The sequence below is a fragment of the Agelaius phoeniceus genome, chromosome 2 (assembly GCF_051311805.1).
Source record: "Agelaius phoeniceus isolate bAgePho1 chromosome 2, bAgePho1.hap1, whole genome shotgun sequence".
NCBI classification, from domain to species: domain Eukaryota; kingdom Metazoa; phylum Chordata; class Aves; order Passeriformes; family Icteridae; genus Agelaius; species Agelaius phoeniceus.
Genome location: NC_135266.1, coordinates 31,782,487 through 31,810,162, shown reverse-complemented (window position 1 = coordinate 31,810,162; position 27,676 = coordinate 31,782,487). Strand labels below are relative to the sequence as shown.

General features: G+C 37.9%; 1 protein-coding gene across 1 annotated transcript in view; it reads right to left on the bottom strand.

Annotated features, from left to right (window-relative positions):
* Positions 1-27,676, bottom strand: part of MGAT4A (alpha-1,3-mannosyl-glycoprotein 4-beta-N-acetylglucosaminyltransferase A) — a 77,215-nt gene that overhangs the window by 28,056 nt on the left and 21,483 nt on the right. The window contains exons 3-9 of the mRNA XM_054652216.2: positions 21,372-21,539; positions 18,704-18,844; positions 16,056-16,189; positions 5,650-5,696; positions 4,989-5,102; positions 4,295-4,370; positions 2,812-2,926 (exon numbers count right to left, since the gene is read on the bottom strand). Of these exons, the coding sequence (XP_054508191.1) occupies positions 2,812-2,926; positions 4,295-4,370; positions 4,989-5,102; positions 5,650-5,696; positions 16,056-16,189; positions 18,704-18,844; positions 21,372-21,539 (795 nt within the window). The remainder of the gene's footprint in view (positions 1-2,811; positions 2,927-4,294; positions 4,371-4,988; positions 5,103-5,649; positions 5,697-16,055; positions 16,190-18,703; positions 18,845-21,371; positions 21,540-27,676) is intronic.

Genomic DNA, 27,676 nt, shown 5'->3' with positions numbered 1-27,676 from the left:
AAATAGCTACATTTGCCACTTCCTCGTGTAGCACATGCATAAATTAGATTTTCAGTTCAGAAATACACTATGACAAAAAATCCCACATTTTTACCTCGCAATCTTGCAAGCTAAACAAGGCTTCCAACAGCTAACAGTGAATCAACCACACCTCTCTTTTTGAGAGATTATTTCTAAATCAGTAGCATCTAGACAACAGTTGCCCAGAGAAGCTGTGGATAATCCATCCCTGGAAGTGTTCAAAGCCAGGCTGGACTAGGGACAGGTGTCCCTGCCCTTGGCAGGGGGGTTGGAACTGGATGACTTCAAGGTCCTTTCCACACCAGGTCATTCTATGATTCTGTGAATTCAGTGCTCTACCTTATTTCTTGGACATCTACACATAAAACTGATCCCCAGTTACAAACTAGTGTTGCTCTTCCCCAAGAAGATAGCTGCATTACCAAATTGCCACAGGATCAGTCTGCATCAAGATCCATAAAGGGACAGCAGAGATGAGAAAAATCTACATTACTTGCATAAAATTTCCAAGCAATATATGGTTATAGCACACCAATGTGTAGCAGAGCCAAAATTTTCAGTTGCTCCTATGAATACTAATTTTCCTCTCAAAGCTTAAAAACATAATAAGTAGCTATATTGGAAGAAGAAAAAAAATCTAATTTAATTTTCTAGGTAGAAAAGCAACGTTAAGATCTGTAACCATAGCTAAACACATCTGAAATTCTACTGATATCATGTAGTTAAAAAGAGGCAAACAAATATGATACAAGGAACAAAGAACAGGAATGCAAGCAGCAGGAGCTAACAACTAAATTTAACTACAGCTACTTTCAGAGCCCACACTGCCCAGTAGTATACAGTGTAGAAAAACAAGATATTTTTAAAGAGTTGTGCTTTTGATTAAGCCAAGTCTCAGTATTAAGAACTATCTACCTACCCCACCAGGCTTGTGCTCTCTACAACAGAGAATAGAAAGGGAGGGGTGGGGGGTGAAATCACAAATACTAAGCAAGTTAAGTGACCTGAAATACAACTGCATGGGGTAGACAGCACACATCCTAAAGTGTAAGTTGGTTTTATGCACATTTTGGTTTTATGCACATTTTGGTTTTTTTTTATGCACATTTGATGTGTCATTCTTGCAGAGTGGCAATTTGTAAGTGAGCACACTCTACTACTAAATCAGGCAAATGTAGAATAGATGTAAATTCTATACCCCAGGAACCCCATAGAGAATTTACACTTAAAGTGCAATTAGACTGGAGCTTAAACTCAAATTGTGGGCTTAGTCTGGGTAACTGCTTTACTGTTCAACAGTAGAAAAAAAATCTTATCAAATGCTGTATTCAAGCAGTCTCTGCTAACACATAACAGAACGTTGCAAGGAGTTCCCCAAGTAAGGAGAAGTTTATTTAGGGCAAGATGTCAGTAAACTACTTAACTTCTTATTTTTCCATGCTAGGCAGCATAATTTCCTATTTCTCCCACCTCTAAGGCCACAGAACTAATTCCATAATTATTTCATCAGCAGTGTACCTCTGATGGTAGCCCAAAGCAGTTCGGTGATGGCCAAGTGTATAAGGAGACTTCACTCTGCCCATTTCCTTTCCTCCTTCTGTTTCTGTAGGTTAAACTGGCAGGCAAGTCTACAAAGTCTACATTCTGTACCCTAACATAGCATGTAGGAGCGATAATTCCTGTTTTCCTTTCTACTCCAGGAACCTCTGAGACCCCCAAAGTCAGGAACTATTGCCCACCTGATGCTGAGCTGGAAACAGGACAGCACATATTCAAGTAGTGCCAACATGCTCAGTTCATGTACAACCATTATGGGTCACTGAGCTAAAAATGAAGCCATTCTCTAGCAAGTAGATCCAAAGGAAAGAGAATAACAAGAATTTCCAAGAGAATGACAGAACTCAGGGCTGCACTTTTGTCTGTTACACATAGGATTTTCTTTCTGAACTCAACTTACAGCCTTCATTTTGGAACCATTTGTGTTGGCCACAGGAATCTCAAAAGTCTGCCCCAGCTTTTGATTTTTCTTTGCATATCTCCACCTTGCTGCTTTTAAAAAGATCATGACACATCAGTAATGGAATAACCTTTTGATTTCTAAAAACTCTTCCAAACTTCTCTATCATAGCTTTTCTGTTTAGTATCTCTCCATGAAAAGATGTTACTGTAAGAGCAAAGAACCATAATTTCCAGAGCACCCTGACATCTGACCCACAGCCCAAGATCCTGCATTAACTCCTCTCACTGTTGCTCATTGCAAATGACAGACTCTGACTGCATCTTGGAAGGAACAGATTGTTGTAAATTCTCCTTCATGAAGTAGAAAGATGGAGATAAAACAGGTTTTGCAACAAACTGATGCCTCCTAAATCTTGGAAATTTTGGCACAAACAGCAATGAAGTTATTTTAGGTGGAGTTAATTTTCATGGTTTTTCTTTATTTCAGTCAGTTATGCGTTAAATACATTTCATTTTAACAGCAGCTAAATTCAAAATAAATCATGCCTTGCAGTTTGATTGTTAGTATTTTTATAAATTAATTTTTGGTTCTAAAAATGCCCTCTTTTACAACAGTTTGAGTTTGCCTCTGTCATACAAAAGTAGATGAAACAAATGAGGGGCAAAAGCAACAACCATGAGCTAAACCAGAGTTCCAAAAAAAGGCAATGAATTTCTACTTCTTGGTCTATTTCCAGCACAAAGAAGATAGCTTTGAAGTCAGATCACTATTAATTTGCAGTCTGAGTACAAATGTATTCTTTCAAACTACAAAAGTGAACATTTTCTTACCAATGAAACCCAGCTGAGAAAATTCTAGAATCATCCAATCTTCAGAAGCAAGCTGAAGTGCAAAATTTTTTATTGTGCTGAAATAATTCTGCTTGACAACAATGTCATCTTCAAGCTAGAGGAAGGTAGAAGCAATATCAACATTAAAAAAGCACTAGCAAAGCAATAGAAAAAAGTACAGCTAGGAAATACTGACTTATAATAGATTGCTAACACATAGCCATGTATTTCTAATGCTAGCACTGATATAAAACATAGATGCCATAGCCTGGAATAACTATTGTAGGGATCAGTCTGTCTGTTTGTGGAGAACTAATACAGAATCCTCGTGGAAAAGTAATACAAAACTAGTAAGAATCTACAAACATATCTCAACTTCTTACTTTAGAACACTACTTTTCCAGCTTCTTTCTTCAAAGGAAAAACATCCATGAAATAATGTTAGTCTAAGTGGCATCATCAGAACAAGTTTAATATCTGTATTATCTGTACACAAATGTGACTGCTTACTCACAAATGTAAGAGCACTGAAAGAGTTCCTCCTCTGAGACAGGAGGCTAAGAGACAATATCTGCAGTCCATAGCCACCTAGCCCAGGCTGCAGAACTGCCAACACGGGGTTCTACAATGCCTTTAATTCACAGCAAGTGCTGTAAGGCCATTGCTGCAGTAGAGATCCTGCCTCTCCTGTCCTTTCTCACAGTGCAGTCATGCCCTCCCCTCGTGCTGGCACCAATATTTGTGCAACTTCTCAGTGTCAAACCAGACTGTCACATGCTATTGGCTCTGCAGCTTCCCAGAGAGCTGAGACTCCAACAGCTCTCAGAGAGGAGTCAGCATAGCTTTGTGAAAACTAGATGAGATGTGTGGGACTTTACACCCCAAGGACACAGGCACAACATCTAAATAAAGATCATCAGTGCAGTTACTAAATCTGCAATACCTGTAGGTAAGACTTCTACTTCAAAGCAGAAACACATGATAGAAACAATTCTGAGCTAAAGGGAAGAACTACTTAACTCTGTTGTTAGAAACCTCTTTAAAAAAAAATTCCATGTCTACACACAACAGTCATATTAAAGTGACACTGCACTTTCAAAAGAAAATAAAAATAGATTTTAGCTTCATTCATTCCCACTAAAAACTATGCTGGCTTTTTTTTTTTTTTTTCCTAGGCAACTCAACAATAATTCATTTCAGGGACAAGGAAAAAACAGTTAAGCTGCTGTGATTCCTTCACTTTTTTTTTTGCTAGGCCTCTTAAGAGAAGTGACATAGGATAAATTACTTTCTACTTCAGAGACAGTGAGACAGTATCCTGCTCAAACTACTTTCCCATATACCATAACCACCATACTTAATGCCCTCTTTAAATGATGGGATCAAGTTCTCTGTTCTGTGTAGGTCCTTCTGATGTGTCCAACAACATAATTTCCAGAGACTCATTTGAAAACTTGTCTCAAAATAAAGAAGAAAAATTTACCTGAATATAATAAACCCCTTTTTTCTGGGCGTACATCATAAGAAAACAATAATCCAAGTTTTGTTTTGTTCTCCATCTGAAATTAAATTGAAAGCTTAAGGTTTATGAAAAACTGTTATTTCAATACAAGCTGGCAATATAAAGTAAATTTCATTATGAAGAATGACACATATTAATGAAATGTTAGGACAGCTGCTTTTGGCATTGTTCCCTCAGGAAATCCACTGTCTGGAAAAAAAAAAGGAACAAAGCTTTCACCTTATTCTTTAATACAGACATCAAACTGGTTTAATTTGAACCTGACTTTGTGACAACTACCTGACATTTCACTAAAAACACATGTGCATTTAAAATGGTAATTCAACAAGTACTACTGGGTTTTACCCTGTATTTCATGAAGAAAACCAGCAAATGAAAGAGTCCACATACAGGAATAAAACTATATTAAAAGTCTCAGTTTCTCCTCCCATATTTTAACACTAAATGGATTCAACCAAGCTTAGGCTCTGATCATGCACAGAGCAGCATGTAGCTAAGAATGAGATGGATTCATACAGCACTTTTAGCATCCCCACACTTGCAAGAATTACAGTAAGAAAACATTTCAAGAATTCACATCCCACTTGCCGTTTTATAAACAACCAAAGTGTGGGTGTGGGAGGAGATGGGAAAAGATCTGGGAGAATAAACCTACCTCACTCTCTCTTTTGAGTCTCCAAATGTTTCTTTCAAGTTTGTCAAGTCAGGATAGTATGTTGCAGGAGGGGCTATTACTTCCACCAAGCCAGAATTGATCTCTGTAGAAAACCTGTCAATGGAAACATCCTGAAGTCACACGGGAGATTCTGAGTCCTGCAGTTCCTGCTCCCTGTCTGTTGGAGCAGTTGCTGTGTCTGGGTATGAGGACTTGCTCAAATGAGCCACATAGAAGAACAGCAGTATAGAAAAAAGTATTGTTTTCCTTAGCATGTCCTTCAGAGCACTATCACCTTCTGCCAATCAGAATCAAACACATTCTAAACATTTTTTGTGCTTTTTCAGAAACTAGTGATTTTTTTCCTACAGTTCTCTTTGAACATAGCGAATACAAGGCCCTAACACAGATGTCACAAATTTCTGTTCATGTTTAAACAATCCCATCTGTTTATGGTGCATCAAATAATTTAATCCCACTTACTGTTTTACAGTTTAACTGACTGAATCACTGCCTCTTACTTTTTTTGTTCAAAAGTCCAAAGCTCCACAAAACAAAAAGGCATGATCTCTAATTTCCAGAAATCTTTATTTGCTTATTACAACCTGATTTATTTTATCATCAATAAACTAAGAAATCCCCAATTAAAACTACAACTTACTCTCTTTCCAGGCTTGCAACAACACTGTTAACATAATCAAGATCAGTCTGGGGAAAAAAAGCAAAAAAAAAAAATAGATTACTTGATAGTTCTAGAGTTACATGTCAAAAGAACGAAGTAAAATAAACATGGCAGTTGGCTGTCCTTGAAAACCACTTTCATTGTGTAAGATATTGGAGCAATAAAAGAAAACAACACACATGTAACTATGTCTTACCTCTAATATGAGAATTTTTTTGTAAACAGAGGGGAATAATTATCTCATACCTGCACTTAACAGAAAAGTGTTAAAAACTCACGCTCTTGATGACAAAATGATCACTGAGTCTTTGTGTAAGAAGAACTTGATATTATTACTATACAACAATCACAATAATATATAAGAAAATATTACCAAAGAAATCTTTCTGGAAAACAGAGCATTGAACACACACACACACACACTCCTCTCTCAAAAGTACACCTCCTAAGCTTTGCATTTAAAGCAAATGCCCTAACCAAAGAGAGCAGTGAGCCTGCTGCCTTTCTGACCAGGATTGCTTTTTTGCATCAGAGACTAAATCTGAGGGACAACTAATCCCATCAATCACTCAGTTCTCATAGATGCAACAATTCTAAAAATTACTCGTTGGTGAAAATAAAAATTGTGACATTCTGGAAAAGTCCAGATCATCTAAATTCCCAGCACTGGGCAATTATTCAACCTGGCTGTACACATGCATTCCAAGAAAAGGGAATTTGTGAACTCATAAATGTGACTGAAAACTCTGGTCTTTGTTACACTTACTAATCTAATGATTTGACATATTGTTTAAATTTTTGAAAAGAATAGTCTATAAATCAACCCAGATTCTGGCTCATGAGGATTCTGGAGAAAGAGTTGTCTTTGAAACACCAGAAACAAAGGAACAGTTCAAATTTTCTCTGAATGAATTTGTAACACAGGATATCATTAAAGGATTATACACAGATAATAAATCCCTCCCAAGCCTTTCTATAGAACTGTTAATCTTGTTTGATAAAGGTGCTCACCCTTTGATCTTAAAAAACCACCATTTCTATTTTTTAAAGATTTATTTTTATGAAATCAAACATAATGCCAGTGACGCACGCTTTTTAAAAAGGATAACAACAGCAGTGGATTTCTTCCAAAACCAGATTTTAAATACCACAAGAACGTGTGAGTAGAAAGTATTTCTTGTAATTTTGTCATAGGTATTTTCTTTTAAGTGCTATGCCTAGTGCTGGGCAGAAGTTTTAGTAAGCTGGTAAGGTGCTCACAATTTAAAACTCATCTTGCACTGTGTTCCACACAAGGAGACTCACAAGTCCATATGGATCTTTATACATCCCTGTTTAAATACTTCTACTGATTGTTTATACACATTTAATTAAGAGAATGCAGTTGGACATAAATTCTTCTGTTTTGTGTAACAGCTGCAAATCACAGTAACCTAGTGCCTACATAAAAATAATTTTAATATAACCATCTTTAACTGAAACATTTCTTTTTCTCTCTTTTCAAAACCTTTTAAATGTTAAAAATACAGAAATTGCAGTTCAATCATCATGTGAAAAAACAAAAAATTTGCATTTCAGTCGGCATGCCAAATTTCAATTACTCAGTCCATCATTAAGAACTCCAACACATGTAATACAGTCCATACTGAAATTGCATAGAAAATATAGGATTTATATATATCTACATACACACACTCAGCAGAAACACAGCTAGTTTCTATTCAGTTTTCCAGAGATTAAAATAAATGCCAAACTTCATGCCAACTGGAATCATATATTTGATCACAAGCCCATGCCTTAGTGCACATCTCCTTAGCAGGAACATAGTTTTGACCTATTTTCCAGACCACCATGAAGCCTTGCTATTGCTTGTAAAACCTTACACTCTTGTACAGAAAACAACATAATCAGGAAAAAAAAAGTCTGGAATAAGAGTTTTCTCCTACTTTCCTGTTTGCGTGCTTGACATGAAAGGCTGGCAGTTCCCCCAGTCAGAGCTGCAATCACAATAGGATCACATCAAAAAGATGCAGCCTGAAGTCTTCCAACCTCATATGGTTAATCTTGGCTGTCACAAAAAGTCAAGAAGGTCTGGTCTAGCTGCTACGGACACGAGATACAGAAAATACCACTGCTGGCTTAGTAGGCAACTTTTCCTTCTCAATCAGCAATCACTAAATCACTGTACTGCAAAAGCACATGACACTTTTAGAAAGAAAAAGAACACGTAGATGAGAAGAGTTGATGTCATTTTTCACATGATCAAATGCATTAAAACACTGTATTCTGCCATCATTTTAAAATAAGCAGTTGTATTTCTATCTACCAGCTCCATACAAGATTCAGAACCAGGATTTCAACACAAACATCTTTCTACATCAGAGCTTCAAGAGACAATTGAGTCCTCTCATTGCCCACTCTAACACTAAGTAGGATCTTCAAGACATGTCCCAAGAAGGTGGCACTTTGATGTTAATTCATACAACATCATGAAATGAGAATACACAGCAGATTTGATCAAGCTGTGACTACACCAAGGGCAGAGTCAAGTAGACAGAAGACTTTGCAGGGTAGCAATGGAAGGAAATCTGGAATAGCTAAATTAAATCAAAGGATCATTCAAGCAGTATCAGTAAATTCAATCAGAAGCTTAAAAGCAACAGATAAAAAATCCATTATTAATCAAAATCTATTTCTTATTTTTGAGGAATGAAGTATTTACTGCCTTGACAAATAAGATACAAGGTCCTCTTTATCAATCTGAAGGACACAAGACTGCTCATCTCCAATAATCCTAAACAGGACAAGACAAATCCAGATTTAAAAAAAGAAGCCATCAAGAAAGAAAAATGTGTAACTGTTCTTTAGGTTTTCAGCGAAAATCATCTGGTCAATTTTGGACTAAACCTGATGAACTTAAAATCTGTTTCATTGCATCAGTGCTGCTTGTAGCTATTGAAGTGAAGTGTTGCTGGTGACCATAACAATACAGCTATGAATGCTTTTGTCTATCAAATCCAAAGGCATTACTAAAACTATCATTTTTTCTTACTAACACTCCTAAGGCTGAAGATTAAAAGAAATCCCTAGGAATTCTAGACCCATAAAAAAGAAGCACAAATGAGTATTTTAAGAATAAATCCCTTTAAAGCAATTAAGTGCAGAATTGTGTTAGGCCCCAACCAAAGATAATTTCCAGCCACAAGGATACATCTTACCAATGAATCACATGAAGCCTTACAAAGAACTTTGTCCTGGTGAGTGGATCTCAGAGAACTTCATAATGAAAGGCATAGGTAGGGATGGTTATTTTAGTATCAGCAGTTCAAATCGTTTGGCCTGTTCTTTCTTCCTAGTCATATGAAATTACTGATCTTCAAGACAATGCAAAACACTTGAAGTAGGACACCTTTTTTTATTCACAGCAGACCAAGGACTGATTCCCATCAGCACCTTCCCTCCATCAAAGGCAGCCATGAAATGATACATAGCAAAGAATAAGAACAGGACAAGCACATACAACACCCCCTCCTGCTATCATCCACGCTCCAACTACTTTCAGTTCAGGTTACTTCCTGAGACAGTTCTGATGAACAGCTAGCCAAATTTCCTACAAAACCAAGATTTCTTCTTTTAAGAATCAACCCTTTCATACTGTTAAATTCATACCCTCAAGAATGACAGAAGGTAGACTGTTTCTAAAAATGTAAGAAAAACCATGGCATTTAAGACCAAAAATTTATTTACTGTCTTAAGTGGCAGATGCCTAGAAAAAAAATGCAATCATAGAATCTCTCAAGCTAAAAAGGACCCAAAAGGATCATCAAGACCAACACCCAGTTCCTCAAATGACTACCTAAAACTAAACTATTTGACTAAAGGCATCATCCAAATGCTTCTTGAGCTCTGACAACCATGGCACCATGACCACTTCCACTGGCAGACTATTCTCATGACTGACCACTCAGTGAAGAATCTTTTCCTGGTGTCCATTCTGAACTTCCCCTGATGCAGCTTCACACCATTTCCATGTGTCCTTCACTGGTCACCAGAGAAAGGACATCAGCATCTCCCTCTCCACTGACCACCTCGGGGAAGCTGCAGACTGTGATGAGGTCACCTCTCAGTCTTCTCTTCTAAGTTTAACAAACCAAGAGACCTCAGCTCCTCCAAAGTCTTGCCCTTGAGGCCTTTCACCATCTTGGAAATGTATCTAGACTAGATTATCTAGATTATCCAGATCTCAATTCTTAAATGAAATCTACTAGAAGCAAGACTTAACATTGTTCAAGAACATCTTTCAAGAACACCCTGAGAAACAAGCATGCTAATCTGCATAGTGTGGTCATTTCATTGCTTACTAATTACAATTTTGTTTGATCTTTCATCATCCCATAGAACAGGAGTGGGTAATTTTACCATGTATTTCCTATAATGACGAGCAATATAAAATTACAGCCTTCAGAAAAGGCAAACTACACGTCTATTTGCCTTGAAATAGTAAAAGTAAGTATCATTACCTATATACAAGGCATAACATTTTCATAGGAAAAACCAACCACTAATGTGGCATTTGGACCTAATTTGGGATATATATGCAGTGAAGACAAGGCCCTAAGGAATAAACATGCAGCAGTGGCTTCCAGTGGTTGCAGTAGTGTGTGTATATAAACAAATCCTGTGGGAAAAGGTAGTATCATCTTTTAGAGTTAAACGAATGCAGCTGAAAAATAATTATATTCAAGAATACTGTGTCTTGTTTCAAATCTGAAGCGGTGAGTTCAAGTTAAATACAGGGAAAGTGAGATCAAGTAGCAAGGCAAGAAACAGGAATGAGAATACTGTCATAACAACCAGCTAATGTTACATAAGCAAAATGCAGCCTGTGTCCTCCATGAGCTAATGACTTCATCTCTCCCTTAAATTCCCCCCTCCACCACATAGGCAAGACATTTCTTTCTGTCTCCAGTCATTTCTATGATTAACCCAATGCAGTTCAGGACAGGGTTTCATAATGCAAAAGCCTTTGGCAGCAATAGCAGGATTACAAGTATACTCTTGTAGCACTCCACTCTTGTTTCTCCCTACCCTTGTGCCCTGCCTGTCAGATCCTCAATCATGAGAGCAAATATCCATATGGATTGTGCTGTGAACCACAACAGCGTGTCAAAGAACAAGCTGAGTTTTTAAGAAGGCCAGCCAGAGCAAAAAGCATCACATTACAATGCAAGACCAGACATTCAGTTATGCTGGTGTCGTACAGCCACTACTAGTTTTGTGGAGTCTGAAAGAAAGCAGCACATACTGCCTTGCAGCATGGGAAACCTTCTGTTCTCCTTGGAGAAGCCATTGTTAAATGGTCTGGACAGTTTGCCTTCCAGAAGATAGGCAGTTGCTGTGTAGTCTAAAGTACCCTTCTCCAATTTGTACTCTTTATTTGGAGGACAGAAGAAATTTTTAGGTCAAGGCGGACCACTGTAGCAAAACTTGATAGTGTTGTCAAAAGATTCAGTGCCAACTCAGTGCCAATTCAGTCCACCACACAAGTATGAAGTCACCTGCTACAATGCTTCTGAAATAAGATTATTACTGCTACTTCCCACCTCACAAATACCCTAGATGTCACCAGAGAGATCAGACATCTCTGCAATCAATAGTGATGTTCCCTTACCAGAAGGATCAGGTAGTTATTGTGGCCTAGGTGCACCTCAGCAAGCATTTCAGAGAAGCTTTTCAGTCATACAAGTCTAGGGCTCGGGGAAAGAGCAAAATCCTGAATTTTATCTTTGTGCTGAGATAGCAAATTTATCTCAGGTACATTCAAGTTTTCAAATCCTGTCAAGGATCTTTTCCTAGATCTAAGAAAGATTTTTTTATCTGGTTTAATTCCTTATAGAAAATTTGCTAGTCACTGACATGAAAAGAGAAGCATAAAATCCTATGTTGGTGCCCAGTATCAGCAGTCCATACTCCTGTGTACCAAAGCTTAGGTGACAAAGGAGAGGGACTGCAAAAACAGCATAAATATCTCAAATTCTCACTGACAGGTAAAGCTACCTTTTCAGATACAAGAGCTGTCAGTGTATCAGGAAGGTGTGTTCATCCTTATCAACTCTGAGTGATGTCCAAAACAAAGATTCCCATCTGTGCAGGCCTTTAATATTATTTGGTGTAGATAATGTATCTTGACATAACAGCTTTGATTAGCTTTGATTTTTTTTAAGTGTATATACATTACACACATACACATATTTATGCACACACCAAGATCTATCAGACTCTTTCCAACTCCAGATGCACTGTCAGATCTTTCAGGGGCTGGGAATGCACTCTCCAGGGCAGTTCCAAGAAGAGGCAGCTCACAAACAATTCGCAGAAAGCAAGAACATTTCTGTAGCTGGGATGATGCTAATACATCCAGGTTGAGAGCAAGACAACCAAAATACTCTTTTGTTTTCTATCTAGAGAGCTGCTGATCAGCGAGAACTAAATTCAGGCCCAGAGCAAGAAGAGGTAAAAATACAGCCTTGTTTATTTTGTGGAGAATATTGCACATATTGCACTGCAGTGTCAATACCTACATAACAGGTTCAGCAAGGTTTGACCCAGTCTTTAATCTGCTAAGGCTTTGTTCATATCCATGCACAGGAAGGTTCCTTGCTGGGTGCTTGTGTCACACTGACCTAACCAGGACAGAAACTTTTCCAAAGAATTGATAAATAAGATTCTCCACAGAAGGAGCACAGAGAAAACACTACTCAAGATCAACATCTCTTAATTTAGCAGCCACTGTTTACATAAAGAGATAACACAATGATAGTAAAAGATAATCAAGATATGTAAATTTTTCCAGCTTAAGTGAAATGTACATACATGAAACAGAGTAAGATTTAAATCAGGAATATGTAAGAAAGTAAAACTTGTGGCCTAATGCTCCAAGAACAAATGGTTGGTCAAGTACTACCTAGTCAGATGTAATCAGCAGCACACAGAAATAGCAAAATGCTTTTGCATACCTGTAGTGGCTTCCAATTCTTCCTGAAATGATTTGTCCTTCTGATATTTTTGGTCAAATCAAGGGCTTATAGTCTTTCCAGCATGCACTGATTACTGTTTGTACAAAAGACTGTGCTAAGTGAAGTCTCTGATTAATGAAGTGGACTGACAATAATTTCTGATATATTTAGAACAAGTCTAAGATGCATTTTCTTCCTTGTAAATGAGACCTCCCCATAGAAAAAAAAAGAAATAACATTTTGTTTAGATACCAGGAAAGTATTCTAATTTCTCTCATATTCAGTTGTATGTGTATATGTATGTCTGTTGTTCCACTAGTTTAAAGTATTTCAAAACCATGTTTCCCATGTTAATTGCGAGCCCTAATGAATAAAAACACTAGACAACAATTTTAACTCTGAGTTCATGATTTCTTAAACCTAGAGTCTATGGCTTAATCTGAAAACAAGTTCTTGTACAAAGCAGGTTAATGAGATTTAAATAATTTGTTTTCAACTCATATGAACTAGGAACTAGCTACATAGTGAGGGGGAACAAAAAGATTTTGAAGTATTAAGGAATAATGAATCATACCTATTTATTAGTCATCCTAATGAATACCTGCAAATTATTCTGCCATAAAGTGATTTTAACAAATTGGAGAACACAGACATATGTCAGTAACTAGGACAATTGAATAGTTTACTGTCAAGCAATTCTAGTAATTATTTAAATTGGTGATTAGTTGTCACATCAGCTGAGATATTTCAGAGTTTCTTGAACTTCCAGTATGGAAATTTACTGTGTACAATTATATTACTGAGAAATATCCATACAGTAAATTAATATACAGATCTCTTTATTTAGCAACCATAATGCATCTATACTTACTAGCTCCTCTGTTTACACTGTTGATGCTGTTTGCAGAAGGCCATTAGCCTTCTAATCTGTTTTCTAGCAAAAAAAATGAAATGAAAAGAAATGAGTGAGATTGAACTACAAAAAACAGCAGTATTAGAAGAGTTTTGTAGTGTGCTTAGCACAGAGATTACAGTCCACGACTATGGCTCCCAGCAATGCTTCTTAAACACTGTAAATTTGATTTCTCAAATAAAGATAGCAAGTAAAATAATAAAATCCTTTTAAAATGCTATTGTTTTCTATAATTTTCTTCTAAAACCACTTTTGTAGCCTTGTGCTCCCTTTTTTGCTATTGCTACAAGCTATAGACAAGGCACAGATAGTAATTTTAAGCTTATTAGCAAAATTACATAACCTCACCCTATGACCATTTCTTGCTGTACTTAAACTGCACATATGTTGGAGCAGAGGCCATACCTTTTTTTAGAAACTTTTGACATAATTTTTAAAATAAGTATAGCTGGTCAAAGCTCTAATGTATTTTTAAATAAGCCTTTATTATTGCACGTCTTAATGACAGCAATAGTGCAATGCATTTCAGACCAGGATATGCCACAGATAAGAGGGGACAGACAAGGCTGTTTTAAAAGACACGGCCCTTCTTTTTATCTAAGGAGAAACAGAAGTCTACCAGAGGAGTAGACCTTCCTTCAAACAGCCAGAGAAAATGCTTATTAAACCTGCAGTTTTCCTCTTGCAGAAGGAAACTGAAATATACAGAATAACTCAGAAAAAGCACAGCATAATTCAGGATGAAGTATTTAATGCACCATATTAATCATGTCGAGAGTTCCCTGTAGCAACTGCAAAGCAACTATAAGATACTGAGCTTAAGAAAATAATAACATTGTCCAAGAATAAAGAAGGAAAGAGAATAAATTGGATGGAGTAAAGAAAAAGAAATGCAAATCTAGCGAGTGGTTACAAGAAAATATAAACCTTGGTTCTTCAGATGTTCCCATACATTCCCGATTTGCCGTGCCCAAAACAGGCACCTGAATAAGCACACAGAACTGCTCTCAAAGTGCAATAAAGAAGTAAAACACAGGGGGTAACTGCTGTGTAACCACACAACTCTCCATGGCCACAAGAGCAGCAGCTCCCCTGCTGAAATGTTCAGTTCACTGGTAGTCACTTCTGTAAAAACACTCCCAAGGTGAGAGTGCTCCACAGCACCTCAAAGGAAGGAAGTTTCCAGCTATGGAAAACCCAGGTACAGCAATATGGCTTGTCTAAGGCAGCACAAGATGGGGCATTGGGGACACTTCACTCCTATTCCAAATTTTGCAGAAGACACAGAATCCAATGATGACAGACAGACCTCATAGCTCAGACTTCCTTAAGCAAAACAAAAGAAATTTCAGTTTTAAACCTTGAAAATAAGCCACATTCACAGGCAATAAAATTTCTCCAACTAATACAGTGAAGAAAAACACAGCATTCCAGTAATTCTGAAAGAATTCTGTTCCCTAATACTCTCAACCAAGAAATGTTTTAAAAGAATTTTTTTTCCCAGAAAAACTGTATCTGTCCAGACAGACAGTTTTTGACTGGCTGTCAAGAAAGAGAAAATAGAGCAGTTTGCATTAGAAAATACTAAGAAACAATTCTCAGATAAAAGCAAAATATTTACAATGAAAGTTTTAAAATATGTTGATAATAAAAGTATTAAAATGACTGATTTTCTACTGATTCATCCCTGAATGGACACCAGCTCACTAAATTAAACCATTTCCAGTTATAATTGGGGATTTGAATTTTCATCTGTGGGACTTATAAAAGCCTGTTTCAGCAGAGCACTACAGTTGGATGGATGAAGGTCAAACATAAATATAAATTTCCCAGTGTCCAATTTAGACTTCTGAGAAAGGCATAAAGAACAAAATAGGTACATGCAATTCCCAGCATCTAACAGAATTATTTCTGAAAGTACTCTATCATTTTCCTAAATTTGATTTCCACTAAATCAGAGCCAAAGTGAACAAACAGTCCAACTGAACACTGAATTAATCCATTAAAAAGGTCTGGGCTTCAAACATCCACATTGTCCAGAAAATTAATTCAATAACAATCTGTGCCTCACATCTCCAACTGCAGCACTCGTTTGACAGAGGACTAAGCAGCAGCACAAAGAAAATGGAAGGAATCCTCCCCTACAACAGAGTTCCTTAGTCATTACTCTTATGTTGAAGGAATAATACATCTTTGCCACTAAATATAAACATAAGATTTGCAAAATAACCACTCCACTGAATCCATGTCCACCATTCCCCTGATAAACAGAAAAAGCTGGGCTCCTCAGGATTGTATCTCAGAAACCCAAGACTGACACTTTCCTTTTCCTGGAAGGAGAGAGTCATCTGTCTGCATCTTGAAGAAAAAGCAGATCCTCATCAATTCCTGAAAGGAGTGTTACTTGTGATTAAAGGCAGGTTAGAAATTTTATTAAAAAATGTAAGCGATTTTACCTCTCCTATAAAGACAACCATAACACAATCCAGTTTTTCTTCAGGGGACAGCTTATCAATAAGGGAGTGGAGAGTTTCTGTCAGGTAAGACTTGACTTTTCTTTTCACTGTAGGTATTCCCATTACAATGGAAACTGAAATCAAACAAACCAGAGAGGTACTTTCAGTAATTGCATACACAAGATAGAAAACAAAAATCTTGCAATAAGGCATTGCTTAATAAATGCAAAGGTTTAAAAGGTGGAGATTGCAGTAATTAAAAATAGTTTTAAAATATGCCACCCAGCATCAGGAGCATGACTAACAGTTAACACCAATTCTCAGAACAAACACAGAAGACAAAAAAACCCCAGTCCTAGACATGTCAGACTATTGTGTAGGTGTGATGGGCTGATGCTGACTGGACACTAGGTACCCACCAAAGCTGCTCTATCACTCACCTCCTCAGCTGGACAGGGAAGAGAAAATGTAACAAAAGGCTCATGGGTAGAAATAAGGGCAGGGAGAGACCCCTCCTTACTGTCACAGTCAAAGCAGATTTAAGGAAGTTAATTTATTACTGAGCAAATGAACAGAGGGTAATGAGAAATAAACCCAAATCCTAAAACACCTTTCCCTCCCCCTTCCCTTCTTCCTGGGCTCAATTTCACACCTGATTCCTCTACCTCCTCCCTCCCAGGAGCACAGGGGCATGGGGAATGGAGGCTGGAATTCAGTTAATCACACATGATCTCCACCACTTTTTCCTCCTCAGTAGAAGGATTCCTCAGACTCTTTCCCTGATCCAGCATGGGGTCCCTACTATGGCAGATGGTTCTCCATTAACATCTCCAATGGAAGTTCTTTCTCCAAGCTGCAGTTCTTCATAAACTGCTCCAGCATGGGTCCCTTCCATGGGCTGCAGTCCTTCAGGAACAGGCTCCTCCACTGTGGGTTCTCCACAGGGTTACAAGTCCTGCCAGTAAGCCTGCTCCAGCGTGGGCTCCTCTCTCCATGGGTCCACAGGTCCTGCCAAGGAGCCTGCTCCTGTGTGGGCTTCCCATGGGGTCACAGCTTCCTTTGGGCATCCTCCTGCCATGACATGGGGTCCTCCAGAGGCTGCAGGTGGATCTCTGCTCCATGGGCTACAGGGACACAGCTGCCTCTCCATGCTCTTCACCACAGGCTGCAGGGCACTCTGCCCTGCAGCACCTCCTCCCCTCCTTCTGCACTGACCTTGCAGGTTCTCACTCCTCTCTCCAGCTGCAATTGCCCTTGAGCAGTTTTTCCCCCTCTCTTCAATCTGTTATTCCAGTGGTGCTGATCTGGCTATTGGTTCCACTGGAGACAGGGAGAGCAGCTGTCCCCTCTTAGAGAAGTACCCCTGTATCCTCCCTGTTACCAAAATGTTGTCACACAAATCCCAATTTGGGAAATTATCAACAACCTTGGTGTTATTCAGACAAGGTGCACCAAGAGTGATTAAATTCCCTAACTGAAGTTTAAAAATAAAACTAATACAACCATTCTTCCAAACTCAAGTATTTAACTTCTCAGAAGTTATCTTTTAAAATAATACTGCTGAAAGCCTCTATTAATTTCCTTGCACCTGGTTTTGGTTCTTCTAAATAAACAAGTCCAGGACAACAGAACTGCATGGAAGTTCCTCAACGAAATTTCTTTTCTCTGATAAAAGCACTACAAATGCAAAGCAATACATCCTCAGCTACAAAGTCATTAACACCATGTTTCAGCAGGTCGTTTGAGTCCTGTGTTGCTTAACTTTTCCATAGTTTTTCTTCTGCACTGTACCCAGGGGCTGGTTAGCTTCTGGGAACACTGCAGACAGCAGCAGGAATGCACTGAAAGGATAAAGCAGACTTCATCAAGTCCTAAAACCCTCAATTTCCTCCCTCTGTTTAATTAAATAAATCTGATTCCAATTCCTATTTTTCAATTCCAAATTTCTGCCATATATTCCCAGGAGGACATAATACAGACTTCACTTAAAACAATAACGAATGATTAGATTTTTCCTCCCTGAACAACAACATTGAAATAAAAGGTATTTATAGTCAGAAAAATAAACCTGTGGCCTAAGCCCACACATTTGTCATACAGGCATACCTTCTGTTAAAAGAAGGAGCAATCAAACTCACTGAAGTAATGAAAAAACACAAGCCAGGATTAACTACAACACTGTCCAGATTTTATTGATGCAATTATATCTGGTTATCTTAGTTCTCTCAACTTTTAATTTATATATTGAAATATACTGTTCAGAACAAGAGAAACATCAATGCTAAAATAATTATAACCATGCATGGTTGCCCTGCAAATCTGAAAAGCCAAAGGGATATACCCATTAGCAGTTCAGAATCTGAAATGCTTGAGCTTTGTTTCCCTTTAGCTACAAAAATATTCATCCAACTAAATACTTCTTAATGTGTACCTTAACATGGCATGGGGTGTGACTGAGATTATTCAGAAAAGAGCACAGCTGAAACCAATCTCCTTTCATCTCAGATTCAGTGTGAATTTAAAGGATTTCAATATCACACAAGTTAAATGAGATGTCCTTCATCTACCAAGAAATGCAGTCAATTCTTTCCCTAAAACTAGAAGGTCCTCCAGGCATAAAACATGAAATAACCATCATATCAGCATACCTCCTGTCCTTCCAAGGCCAACCTGCACAGAAGGTTGAAGGCTTCCTTCATTTTTCAACAAATGAGGCAAATGGTAATAGATATTTGGCACTTGAAGAGATTTTTTACTTGTTAGCTCTTTTAACAGCTTCAGCGTCTCATCTGCAAACATACATGAAATCAGAAATGCAGAAAACAAATTATATGAAATTTTAAGCAATAGTAAACAGTATAAAATTCCAAGCTTGGTTCTAATTGAAAGCCAGAATAAATTATGCACTTCTCTGAGTCATCCTATTTTGTCTACAAAGAAGGCTTTTCTTATTTCATTTTTTTGATAAACAATGGCCAAGACTATTTTGCACCTATAATCTTGTTACAGATACAGTTAATATTTATTTGATCACATAAGATGTAGTGTGAATTTACAGAAGTAAAGAATGCTCCATTTTTCTGGGGGGGTTGGTGATTTTGTGGGGTTTTTCCCCAGTTAATCAAATGGGATGCTTATTTCCCAAAATAATTTTTCACTGTTGCTTACAGAGGTCATCACCATCCAGCAAACACTACTGCAAATAATTTTTCAGAGCAATGAATACATATTGGAATATATTGCACATAGACATACAAAATAAAATAGCATTAAACGTACAGTTGATATTTTGAGTATTCCTAAAAAAAAGAGCAAACTTAATTTAGTCCATTAGCATAGAATTGTCAGATTCCATTAGAATTATTCTTGCTCTTTCTACTGTAGCTGCCTTTCAGTATGTCCAGGTGGCTCTCAAAGTTGCAAATAACAGTTTTTAAAATTACCCTGCTGAGTGTGTTGATTTTCTTGCATCAAGTGTGAAAACAACTCATTTCAAATGAAAAATATGATGGCATATGGATCTTTGAAAACTTATGGGCTTTATAATATCAAGTTAAGCAAAAAACTGTAGTCAAGGTTTCTTGAGATAAAATTGAGAAGCAAGAAAAAGAAAGCCATAAGTGTAATTCCTCTCAGAGTCTTAGCACAGCTTCTACAAAGATAGGTGGGATTTGTTGTGGATTTTGGTTCTGTATGTTTGGGGATTTTTAAAGCATTTATTTTTAGGTGAAGCTAAATTCCTGACCACATCAAACCTCACAAAAAGCTTTGTAAATAGATGCCATAAGTAGGTATGTCTATCTTGATAGACTCCAATACAGGAACATTTTACTTTTCCTGCTAACATTTCTTTAACTTCAACTGCAAAGCCTGGACTAAATTCTGTCCAAGTATGACAGCTCTTGTCTGAATGAATAAGGGTCTACACAAAACAATCTGGAATTCTTTCAGCTTCAAAGAGAGCAAAGAGTATTATGTATACTTAAGTGTATTAAGCTTAATAAAAACCTATCTAATCCTATGTTCTGAGCACAAAAGCTCAGTAATTCAGATGGCTTCCCATTATGGCTCTACATGAAAAAAGTGCATGTCCATCCCAGCTGGGATCCAGACATGGTAGAATGTTAAATGAATTAGTACTTTCAGCTGCATCAGAAGAGAATAACTCCTTATAAACATATTGCCTAAAAGCAAGCTAAGTCAACTTTAGAAACAAATGTGGCAATAACTTAATCCTAAATCCAGAATCAAAATTATTTGACCTCCTCCACACACATTTTTATTTTAAAAGCAAAACCACACACATAAAATAGAAAGACAAGATTTATAGACCATGCTAAATGTAACCTTTATCTGTGCAATTCCTGGAGATCCAGGGAACTACTGAGATCAGGCCATTAGTGTCAGACAGCAATTCATGAGTGGCATCAACATTGGAGGCTATAATTATAACCATTTCCCAACAAAAAAAAAACTATTGAAAATTGTAAATCACAGCACAAAGGCAAGTAGACAACAAATTCAAAAAAATCTTGTTCCAGGCTTTTGAATTGCAAAACTCTTCGAGTTTCAACTCCTTATAGACCAACTCCTTAAGACCAATACAGTGAAATTTCTGCAACCTACCAAGTCAGACCTCTTGACAGAAAATTTGTACTTATTTGTTATTCATTTTCCATCCACAAAAATCAGAGCAACAAAACAGTAACAGTGTGATTTCAGAAGTCAACATCAATAGTCTGGTGAATATTGCCGTGTTTTTCTCTAATATTGCCAAACAGCCTTTTGTAAATCTGACTATCAGTCTCCAAAATGGGTAAAAACTTATGGAAGATTTTACCAGTTTAATCACTAGTTATTGAAAAGGCCATTTCCTGTACTTCTTACAAATCATTAGCAATACTTTAGTCTATATGATTTAACATTTTCCAGTTGACTTTTAAGCTTATTTTAACTGCTGGAAGTTCATCAATTTCTTCTGTTTGCTCACTTTTTCCCTTTGACTTTATTTAAAAAGTGATGTAAATTAATCATCAAAATATATTCAACCTAATAGATAAGTAACCAGAAGTTCCAAACTTTGGGAGCTATGTATGGAGTAAGTAATTCTTATGACTTTAGGGACTGAATAAGGGTGAGTGAATCATTAAGGACAACAACTGGAAAAAACAAACCAAAACACCCACATCAGATACAACTTTATTCACACTGCTGAACAGTTTCATTAACCTCTCTTGGGAGCAATTTCTTATTCTAGAGTAATAACAAGAAACATTGGCATTGCAGAGTTATAAAAAAATATTTTGGAGCACGTACCTGAAAAATTATTCATGGCATTCTTACTGCCGTTGGTCTCTGCCACGGCCCTCCTGAACTGCTCCAGGATGGCGTTGAGCTCGGAGGAGCGCTGCAGCGTGCGGTGCTCGGCGATGCGCAGGCGCTCCTTCAACGCGTGGAACTCCCGCTGATAGGCAATCAACTTTTCTGGGGAGAAAAGCCACGACCCAGGTTATTTGTGGAAACCAACACCTACTGACAGACCTGACCAGCAGCTAATGCTGCTCACCTGGGCAGCACCTGGAATGCTCCCAGGAAGGCAGAGCCCGGTATGGCCCCACCTGAGGAGCTGGGTGCCAGCACTCAACGCAAGAGGTGGATGGTGGATACTGCTGCCTATTACCTGTTTCCAACAAGCACCTCCTGTTATTACCTGTTTCCAACAAGCACCTCCTGTGGAAGAGCCAGCTGGATTAACATTCAGGCAGTGCAGTCAGACTCACACATCACAGCTGGCTCAGCAAGAGAGGCAAGAAGGGTCTTTCTGCAGGAGTTAATTCCAGCAAGATTTATTGCATGGAAGCCAAAGGGAATGCAGGTGAAAAACGAGGGCTACCATGGGCTCTGGACAGCTTCAGAATGGGAAGGGATGGGGGCAGAGCTAAGGGCAGGGCAAAGGGGATTGGTCTCCAGGGGTAGCAGCCACCAGGGGTACCCAACCAGTGAGGAAACAGGGAAGGGAGAAACCAGGGTAGGTTGTAAAATATGGGCAGAGGTCCATGAGGGAGTCTCATCAGTCCCACAGGAGGAATGAACTCTATGGTAAGTCTTTCCAAGGCAAAGCCCTTGGGAATTGGCTGATGGGAGGGAGTTCATGGGATGCTACAATAGGCAATCAACTTTTCTGGGGAGAAAACCACAATCCAGGTTATTTGTGGAAACAAACACCTGCTGACAGATCCAACTGGCATCAAACACCGCTCAGCTTGGCAGCACCTGGAATGCTCCCAGGAAGGCCCCACCTGGGCAGCTGGGTGCCAGCACCCACCCGGCACAGCGAGGGGACAGCTGCACACACCAGGATGGGGACAGGCATGGAGGGGGATGCCCCTCACCACAGCCACAGAGCAGGGACACCCTGAGCACCCAGCACAAGGCAGTTCTGAACCATTTCTTGGAACAGATGCCCACAAACCATTTCTTTTAAGAAGCCACACTGCAGTGGCCTCTTACAAAAGCCCAGGTTACATCTTGTGAAAGACCTCTCTGAATACTTTGTAAGGATGAGTGGAACTTGATAGTACTTCAGATATATCAATTTTAAACCCAAGTCTTAACTTAATATTATGGTCAGTGCCTGAGAACTGAAGAACAAATTTTTTTACCAAAATTCTGTTGATGTTGATACATTCACATACTCTTGAAAGGGGACCAAAAGGGAAACATCAAAACTGATTTGCTGATATATTCCCTTTTCCCTTGACACCCACTAAAGTAAGTGGGCCTAGATTTTGTACCATTCCTTCTTCCCATTGGTAATTTCTTCAAATCTTCTGCTCACTATCATCACTATCACCCTCCTTCAACCAATATGCAGATACTGACTAGAGTATTTTAAGTGAATTTGTAACTCAATCAATATTCCAGCCACTCAGCTGACATCCACAGACATGTCTCTCTTGTTGTTTACCTATCCATTCCCAGACTTTTCATATTGCAATGGCAGGGAAGCAGAAGTTTAGCAAACAATTTGAAACCCTTCCTGTCGTTATATTACATAACACACAGGGCAAAAAAGGAATTAGAGTCAACTTCCCTTGTTAATAAGGCTGCTTTTCCTCCAAATTCTTTCAATTTACATTTATTTTCCTCCTTTTTTTGGTAGTTGGGATGTACTGCTCCAATTATATTTAGAAAACTTAAGTAAAATGCCCTCTGTTCTGAAGATGGAAAAATAAAAACATGGTTCACTATCTCTTAAAAACATCTCCTTTGCCAGCTTTATTTTGCTTCTTTCGTTAAAACCAAATGATTATTGCTTTTGTGCCAACAAACCCAGAACACAGCTGCTGGCCCACACCACAGTGCTAGGCACACTATACACTGCTGACTGAATCCAGGCTGCTCTTTGAAATAGGAATTGATGCTTTAGTCAGCAGCACTTAGAAGACTGGGAAAATTTTTTGAAGTTTCTGGCATGAAGGCCATTCTTATTTGCCAATGATAACTAACAAAGTAGTTCAGTTCTGATGCTTCCAGTGAACTGTACTGGTATTGCATTCATGGTACTGGAGACCTCAAAAGCATTAATTCCTTTGAGAAATACTAGACAAGTATTTGTTGCTTCAACCAGACATATCTAGGTTAAGGAGGCTGCTCTAAAAGATACACAAACTCTGGGCACCTAACCTTCACAAATATACAGTGATTTTTTCAATTAGGCACAATATTATTCAGTGAAATGTAACGAAAAAATCCTAAGATTAAAAATACAATAAAATTTTTAAGTCTACTACCCTATGAATATTTTCCTAGCTATTTATGTAAAATTAAAGAAAAAATAATTCTTTATTTATGTGAACTTACACGACCTAAAACATTTATATCTCTAACACTAGTAGAGCACTTTACATGTTTTTGGAGATTAATGTGTAATTTGGCATTTTGGTACTTGTTTTATAATATGGCTGCCTGTACTTTTAAACTAAACAAATTAAGTTTAAATGCCTAACACTCATATCTTTAGCATACTTTCAGCCCTTCAAAGATCAACTGCTCAGATACTTATTACTTATAAACAAAAAACCACAATATATTTGATCTCATACTGAAAGGCACTTGCAAATGAGAAAATACTTCTTTGACTTTTCCAGTACCACCATTAGCAGTGACCACATGTCCCAGGCTTTAGAAAAGCATCCCTTAAGCCATCAGCATTTTATAAATATTCTAATTTGACTTTTTAGAGTTCCTGACTAAGCACGTGAGAATGAATCTACAAGATTAAATTTAAGAATCTATTTTTATTTAAAGTTTGACTGAGCTCAAGTTTGGTAGAGAAAGTCCTATTTAACTAATTTGGTATCATTCTGTGTTAAAATCACCCTCCTCATGGATGAAGGCAAGATGAAGGAAAGGCAGTGGTTGGTGCAGTCTCACCTGGAGTGCTGTGCGCAGTTCTGGCCCCGCAGTTTAAAAAGGATGTGGAGCTCTCTGAATGCACCCAGAGGAGGGGAACACAGCTGGAAGGTCTGTCCTGGGGGAGTGCCTGGGGACTTTGGGTAGGTCTAGTTTGGAGAAAAGGAGGTTGGAGGGGTGACCTCATTGGTCTGTGCAGATTCCTGAGAGGGGGAATTGGAGAGGGATGTGTTGAGCTCTTCTCCCTGGTATTTAGTGATAGGAACATGGGAATGGCCCTAAGCTATGCCAAGGGATGTTCAGATTGGGCATTAGAAAGCATTTCTGTTCCGAGACATTGGTAAAACACTGGAACAGGTTTCCTGGTGAGCATAAAGTATTTAGGAGGCATCTGGACAATGCACTTAATAATATGCTTTGGCTTTTGCTGAGTCCTGAAGTGGTCAGGCAGTTGGACTGAATGATTGATGGTAAGTCCCATCCCATTCTATGACAAGCTGACTTGTAAGCATTGTATATACAAAACAGTCAATAGCACACCTGATATTTTCAAAATACATTTGACCATTTAGTGTTTCATTGTTCAGAGATTTCTTCAAAACCAAAAGAAATTGAATTGATTTCTTGTCCAGAAGTATGAAAACACTTTTTTGGATTGCTATTACAGTAAAAAGGAGAGTAGTGAGCCTAAAACCACAGAGAACACAGAGTGATCACCACCAGCAAAAAAAGCTTCTTTTTCTACAGGATTATGGATTCTGTTCTTATTCTCATCCTGAAATGTAGAGTTATTTAAGAAAACAGAAGAAGGAATTCAGACAGTAAGTTATTGGCCTTACAACACTGATGGAAGAACCCCAAACATATCTGTCTGTTCTCTGACAAACAAAACATCCCTCTAACAGCAGCTGTAGCCAATATTGAAGACATCTGGTCTCCAATAATTTCAGCATACATATTTTTATTTAAGAATAATGTACTATTTTACACTGAAATGAGAAGCTTTTCCACACTTTTCTCTGGAAGCCAGAAAGATCAAATAAAATAAATATCTTGTTAAGAAATTACTTGAGAAATGAAAGCATTAATTCTTCATAGTTTTTCTCTTAAATCTAGTTGGTCCAGAAAAACTCCAGAAGCTAAAGACTAAATATTTTAGCTGGCCAGATGCTGTGCAGTCCTTCCAACACTACGTCAACTGAATCAGTACTTTGTCAACTTTTTTCCTTTGTTGCAATACATTCTCTTAAATATGCAGAACTTAGAATTTAGACAAGCTCACTTGAAAGCGGATGCAGTCTTTTGAAAAGTGAAAATTCAAATAAAACTCGGGTGGTTTGCCAGTTTTTAACCAGAGATGAAATCTCAGCTCTCAGCTTCCTCTGGGTTATTTACAATTCTTCTACTACATAACTGTTAAAAAAAAAATTATTCCAAAAAGACACCACTAACCCAAAATTACAAACTCAGTCCACTCTCCTCTTAGCCATACACAATATTGACTACATATATTGCTAAAGAGTTGTCTAAATTTGAAGAAAAATTCGAAGTTTTAAAACATGGAGTTTCTAACATCTTAGCATGCATATAATTTCTTACTTTGAGCTTTTGTACTTCTTGAAAAATCTGTTCATGTACTTTCACCCCTGCTTTTTGTAACAGCAAAGAGTTTTCCCTTGAGATAAAAAGGGACATTCAAGTAAAGGAATAAGAAAATAGGCTGTAGTTTGAATTTAGAAAAGCATTTTGCAGAGAATTTCAGCTCAACTGAAATAGCATAAATCTGAATTCCAGGTAAATTACCAACACTGTCGGAACACCTACTGAATTCTAATTCCATATTAAATATCGACTGAACAACAAAACAGAAAACATACTGTGGAAACTCAATCAAAGCAATTTTAAGGCTACAGAGTCTCAAAGCCAATAAAAATCATCAACAGCTTAGTTTTTGGTTCATGTTACTTTTTTAGCCAAGTTAGATTTTTTAATGCCCCAAGCCTGTCAGTGTTTAAGAGGCATTTGGACAATGACCTTAATAACGTGCTTTAGCATCTGGTCAGCCCTGAGGTGGTCAGGCAGCTGTACTAGATGACCACTGTAGTTCCCTTCCAATTGAAACAATCTATTCTATTCTAACATGAAAACTTTATGAAGGAACTATTTGAGTGTACTTGTAAACTGAGTGGAGTGCACACTTGTAAAAGGAAACAGAATTGCCTGAAAACCCTTTCACAACGCAAGAACGTTTCGGCGATTCTCAGTATTGCCATTATTCCTCAAGGAAAGCCTTGACTGTCTGCTAAAACTACAGTCTACAACACAAAAAGCAGCATGAAAGCTTTGCAAGCTGTTATTTATCTTATCAATCAAGCAGGTTCCCAAACACGTTAAATCACAGGCCATTTTCACAACTGAAAATTGAACACATCAAATTAAGATTGTTGAACTAAGGTGGCTGCATTCACATAAATAAATAATTAAATAAATAAAAGACAAGCTATAATTTACTCAAAAGCTCTGTTTTAGTATGGCTGGTTCTACCAAAGGCAGATGCATCAGACAAGATCAGGAAAAGCTTTATGACCTTCCCATATCACAAGCAGGCAGCTGAGCTTTCCTTCAAACTCCAAACCAGCTAAACACCAAAAGTGATGGATCTGCTACACAGACAAAAAGGTAATCAGCAATAGACTTGGCACTCAAAAAAGACAGCAAGCCAAGCACAGAGGGCTTACCTTTGCCAATTAATTGTAGGCCTGATTTATATTTTTTACCCTTGCCCAACTGAACCATAGAAACCTCACCCCCTTCTTTCATTAAAGAACAACAGGACACACAGACAAAAGGCTCTGGTTGGCAACAAAGCATTGTACACAAATACTCAATAAGTAAAACACCTAGAGAAGGAACAGATACCAGACACAACAGGACTTTTCCTCTATCCAAGTGGGGAGACTTTAAATCATGATTCAAATCAACAATGTATCACACATTTGCCAATGTATCACTACATTCGCCAATGTAGCAGTTTATGGCCCACCCTAATGACAACCCTTTCAGCTTTTACAAGTTAAAGGTTCTGCAGCAAAAGCCTCATTTTTCTGTACACCCTATTGAAGAGTTATTAAAATGCCATTAAATAAATGTTTGAATCTGTGAGAACACACTGTAGTTAGTGCTAATTCAGGTATTTCTGTGATTAG